Source organism: Panthera uncia, unplaced genomic scaffold (assembly GCF_023721935.1).
Source record: "Panthera uncia isolate 11264 unplaced genomic scaffold, Puncia_PCG_1.0 HiC_scaffold_46, whole genome shotgun sequence".
NCBI lineage: Eukaryota > Metazoa > Chordata > Mammalia > Carnivora > Felidae > Panthera > Panthera uncia.
In genome coordinates, this window is record NW_026059605.1 from 1 (window position 1) to 4281 (window position 4281).

General features: G+C 62.7%; 1 protein-coding gene across 1 annotated transcript; it reads left to right on the plus strand.

Moving 5' to 3' along the window:
• The first annotated feature begins 1130 nt into the window (after nucleotides 1-1130).
• LOC125918123 (uncharacterized) lies at nucleotides 1131-3827 on the plus strand. The gene has a single exon (XM_049624163.1). The coding sequence runs from the start codon at nucleotides 1585-1587 to the stop codon at nucleotides 2299-2301; it is 717 nt and encodes a 238-aa protein (XP_049480120.1). The 5' UTR covers nucleotides 1131-1584; the 3' UTR covers nucleotides 2302-3827.
• The last annotated feature ends 454 nt before the right edge of the window (nucleotides 3828-4281 follow it).

The window sequence follows — 4281 nt, forward strand, 5'->3', positions numbered from 1 at the left end:
CCCGATCCGCGGGCACCGCGCTCACGCGGTGGGTGTTTATTGGGGGGCCTGCTGTGTCGCAGACGCCGAGCCCTGGGGGGTCCAGCTCGGTGCACCCTGGGCCCCACTTGAAGGCCTGCTTTCTGAGGGGACTTTGCAGGCCCAGCAGTGGTTGCCAGTCACCGACGGCTCCTCAGATGCAGGGACTGTGGGGCCAGCTCCCGCGACGGGACTGGGTGGGAGGTGACCGGGGAAGGGAGGCAGCTGAGCCTCGAGGGGGCCCTGCCGGGACCGCTTACGGCTCGAGCTCAGCGGGGGCAGGGGCCAGGGCGCCCTGTGGAAGTGTGTGCTCAACTGGGGCCCAGGCCTCCGTGCGGGTGTTAGACCGTGCAGCCGTGCCTTAGAACGACCGTCCCTGCAGCCGGGTGCCCGTTGGGCAGGTGTCCCCGTGGCCCGGGCGAGAGGACGAGGGCTTCGAGCAGCTGCAGGGCCAAGAGCCAGGGTGTGTCTGGGAGACAACGGGCTCACGGACGTGCAGGGTGACGCCTGTGTTTCTGACCTGAGTGCCTGGGTAGAGGAATGCTGTTTCTGGGGACAGGAATCTGCGGGGGGGGGGGGGGGGGGGGGGGCAGGAAGGGGAGGAGAGTCCGGGATGTAAGTGTCCATCCCCAGTGGCCGTCCCCCCTCAGGAGCCGCTCAGCCAAGGCCAGGAGTGGGAGCGAGGGTGCGGGGTCACGTCTGGGGAAGACAGTGGGTGGTGGGCAGGACAAGGGGGATGAGGTACAGAGGGCGGGCAGGCGGGAGGAGAGGAGTCCTCAAAGAAACGTAGGGAGGAACGATGCGGAAAACCGGGAAGAAGGGGAACGGAGGCGAGTCGGGGGAGGGCCGACGGTGCCGTGGGTGGCCCGGAGGAGGAGGCCGGCGGGTCCTCGGTGGGCCCCTTGGGTCCCCGCGAAGTCGCGGACGTCAGTTTGAAGGTGGAGGCGCTTCGGCCTCTGTTCACACGCCGAGTGAACGACCAGGCGAGAGGCGACGTCGTCTCCGGCCGTCCGCGGTAAGTTGCACCCTCGCAGACGTCGTTTCTTTGGAGGTTTTGGTGTATTCCTCACACGCTTCTCTCACAGCACGTGTCCTCTGTCCTGACCTCCCTCTTCTCCAGCTCTGTCCCCACAGCCAGCGTGGCCACGGCCTGCCCCGCTCGGCGCCCTCCGGCCCGCTTCAGGAGACCGAGGCCCCCCCATCCACCGCGAGCCGTGCGGGCCCTGGGGTTTCCGCGTCGCAGATGCGGGGCGGGGAGCGGGCCCGGCCAGGGGTCCCCTGAGCGCACGCCTTCCTTGGGGCCTGCGGGACCGCCGGTCCTCTGCCCCCTCCTCTCCCGCTGCCCACCTGGTAGCACCGAGTCTGAGACCACGCGTGGTCATTTGCGTCTGTAGGCCCACTAGACGGTGCCCTCTGAGGGCCCGTGTCGCCGTGTTCTCCGCACGCCCGGTGCCCTGCACGAGGCCTCACGCACGGGACCCGGTGGGGAAAGGCTTGTTGAGTAAAGGGAGGAAGAAAGTCATTGTGGGTGGAGGAACGGAGGCGGCGTGCCCGCAGAGGGAAGCCATGCCGGGGCGCGGGGGAACCACCCGGGTCGTGCTGGCGGCCGCGCCGGCCTCTGGGCTGCCTTTTCTGCCTCTTCTGATGCAGCGCTTCACGGCATTCCAGTCCCCTGCCCCACAGGCCCCGCTGCCTCTTCGTGTGCGTCCTGATTTGTCCGGAGCGCCTGCCGGGCTCAGGCGTCCCCCTCGGCCGGACGTCGGCCTCGCAGGGTCCTTCGGCGGGAGCCGGGTGGGCGGCGGTGGGGAGGAGTGGGCCACACGGAGCACCGACCGTGAGGCGCGGTGGGGACCCGGTGTTCCCAGAGCAGGACTGAGCACGCAGGCTGGCTCTTGGAGACCCTCGGGAGGCAGGGGTCACGAGGGCGGGTCTTCACGCGGTGTCCCTGACCTCATGCTGCCTCCGGCCTCCCTGTCTCCGGGTGAGGAGGCTCCCGTCCTTCAGAGAGCTGATCTCCTTCCCTGGCGGTTCACAGACACCAGCACCTGTCCTTCGTGTCTGGGACACGGTTCCAGAAGGATCGCGGGTGTTCTCGAGGGAAGCGGGAGACCTCGCCGGGCCCTTGCTCTCTGGCGCCCTTTCACACGGAGCGCCTGTCCTTCTCTTGCAGAGCCCAACGACGAGAGTGGCGCCAACGTGGATGCTTCCAAGATGTGGCGGGATGACCGGGAGCAGTTCTGCAGAGTCGCCCGGCAGCTGGCGCAGAAGTCGCTGGGGCTGTGAGGCCCCGGCACGCACACGGACACGCGCAGTGACAGTGACACCCTGTGCTGGCACCCAAAAAGGCGAGCTTGCAGAAGCACAGCGTCTGGTTTTCCCCTGCCTTTCCCGCTCCAAACAGGCTTCTCTTCTGAAATGGTGATTTATGTAGGATGATGACGCCGGGCGCAGTTTTCCCCGTACTCGGGTGGGTGGTCGGAGCCCTCGCCACTGCCCCTCCCCGCCGGGGCCCCGCCCGTCGGTAGTGGCTTCCCTTCCGTCTGCCGGGCAGGGGGCAGCCAGAATCAGTTGTCCTTCTGAAGAAGCAGCAGAGGGTGGGCGGGACAGCTCTGGCCTTGCTCCCCGCGTGCCCCAGGGGGACGGCTGTCTGCGTCCCTGCTTTCTAGTGCTTCGGGGGTGTTGTCCTTGTCATCTGGTTACAGCTTTTTGTTTGTCGTGCATTACAAACTATCACACTTAGAAATGCTTTCAGGAAATAAATACTTTTTAAAAATGTGGATTAATGAAAAACGGGGTGTGTACGAGAGAGGTTTACTGCTGGTCGTAAGGACTGACCGCTTCTTCCTGGTCCCGTTTAGCGGGGAGGTACACCGATGGCCGGGTTTACTGGCGCATCACAGGGCGGGAGCACGCGAGACTGGACGTTTTGGTCAGTGTCTTCAGGACGCACAGGGGTCTGTCTTTTCCACATAAACACGGGGAAGTTCTGACGTTCTGTACGTCGTGGCCGCAGCAGGAACGTTCATTATTGAGACAGTTCTTTTCACTTGGGACTGGAAGGGAATGTGCACCCCTAGTGAGCGCAGAGGCGTGCCTTATCCCAACCTTGACCGGGGCCGGGGGCGGGGGCGGGGCACTCAGTGTGGGGTGTGATGTCCCTGCCCTGGCACCAGGGGCTCCGTTCTAAGCAATAACAGATCTGTTGCAGAATCAAGGATTTGGCCTGTCAGACAGGTTACATCTAAATAGGAATTTCTATTTTTGAAATGGGGGACAGTCTACAGGACATACGGTGGGTTTTACTTCTCATCCTTCTCTCCTCAGTCGCTGTCCAGTGGGCGGGAATCTGTCTCACTGACACCTGACACAGGGTTGCTTGGTGTTCACGAGACTGGTGGACGGGGCTCCATCCATGCTGGCTCTGTAAGGAAAGCAGATTCTTTCTTTCTCAGAAGGGAACCATTTCAGATTTGGAACTCAGTACGAGAACTTGTATTTGGAAGGGGATCAGGAAGGGAGAGGGGTTGTACCTGAATAGTATTTGCGGGCGTATGAAATGAGACGCGGCCCTCTCCATGGAGAGGGAAGGACTGGTCCGTGGGGGGATGTGGTCCGTGGACACGGCTGGTGTGCAGGCGCTGTGGCCACGGGGTTTCCATGAAATCTGGAGAAGGGAGAGAGGCGATCTCTTTGCAAGCAAAATATTTTTATTCACTTGTATTTATTAAATGGAAACAAAGAGAATCTCATGTCCTTACTTTGTGGTGGAGTTTAATATGTTAAAAATAAAGTTATATATTTTCCCCCTATTCTGTACCGTATTTTTCCTTGTGGACTTTTATGTAACGCTCCAGAATTTTGTGTAATCCTAGAAAACCGAAACTGTGCCCGGGGTCGGTGCCAGAGGCCTCGTAGCGAGGCGTGGCCGCAGCTGGAGCCCTTCGGAGCGCCCCTTTATTCTGGGGACCCATGCCCTTCTTCCTTTCCTCCCCCTGCTGTGCTCCTTTGCGGGAGTTCTGGGTTCCCTAAGGGGCCCGGGTGTGCGGTTGGCGGCAGGGGCACGGGAGTGTGCGTGGGGCATGGGGGATGTGTGCGGATGTGCGGGGGCACGTGGGGGTGAGTGGGGGTGTGCAGGGACATGGGGGTGCGTGGGACACAGGGGGGTGCGCTGTGGGCATGTGGGGGTGCATGGGGGAATTGGGGCACATGGGGGATGTGCGGGGACACACTGTCCCCAGCCTCTCCCTGGATCCCGGTGCTTCC

What these genes read in the sequence shown, in the direction of transcription:
- LOC125918123 (XM_049624163.1), top strand. Translation starts at nt 1,585, where the DNA reads ATGCCGGGGCGCGGGGGAACCACCCGGGTCGTGCTGGCGGCCGCGCCG.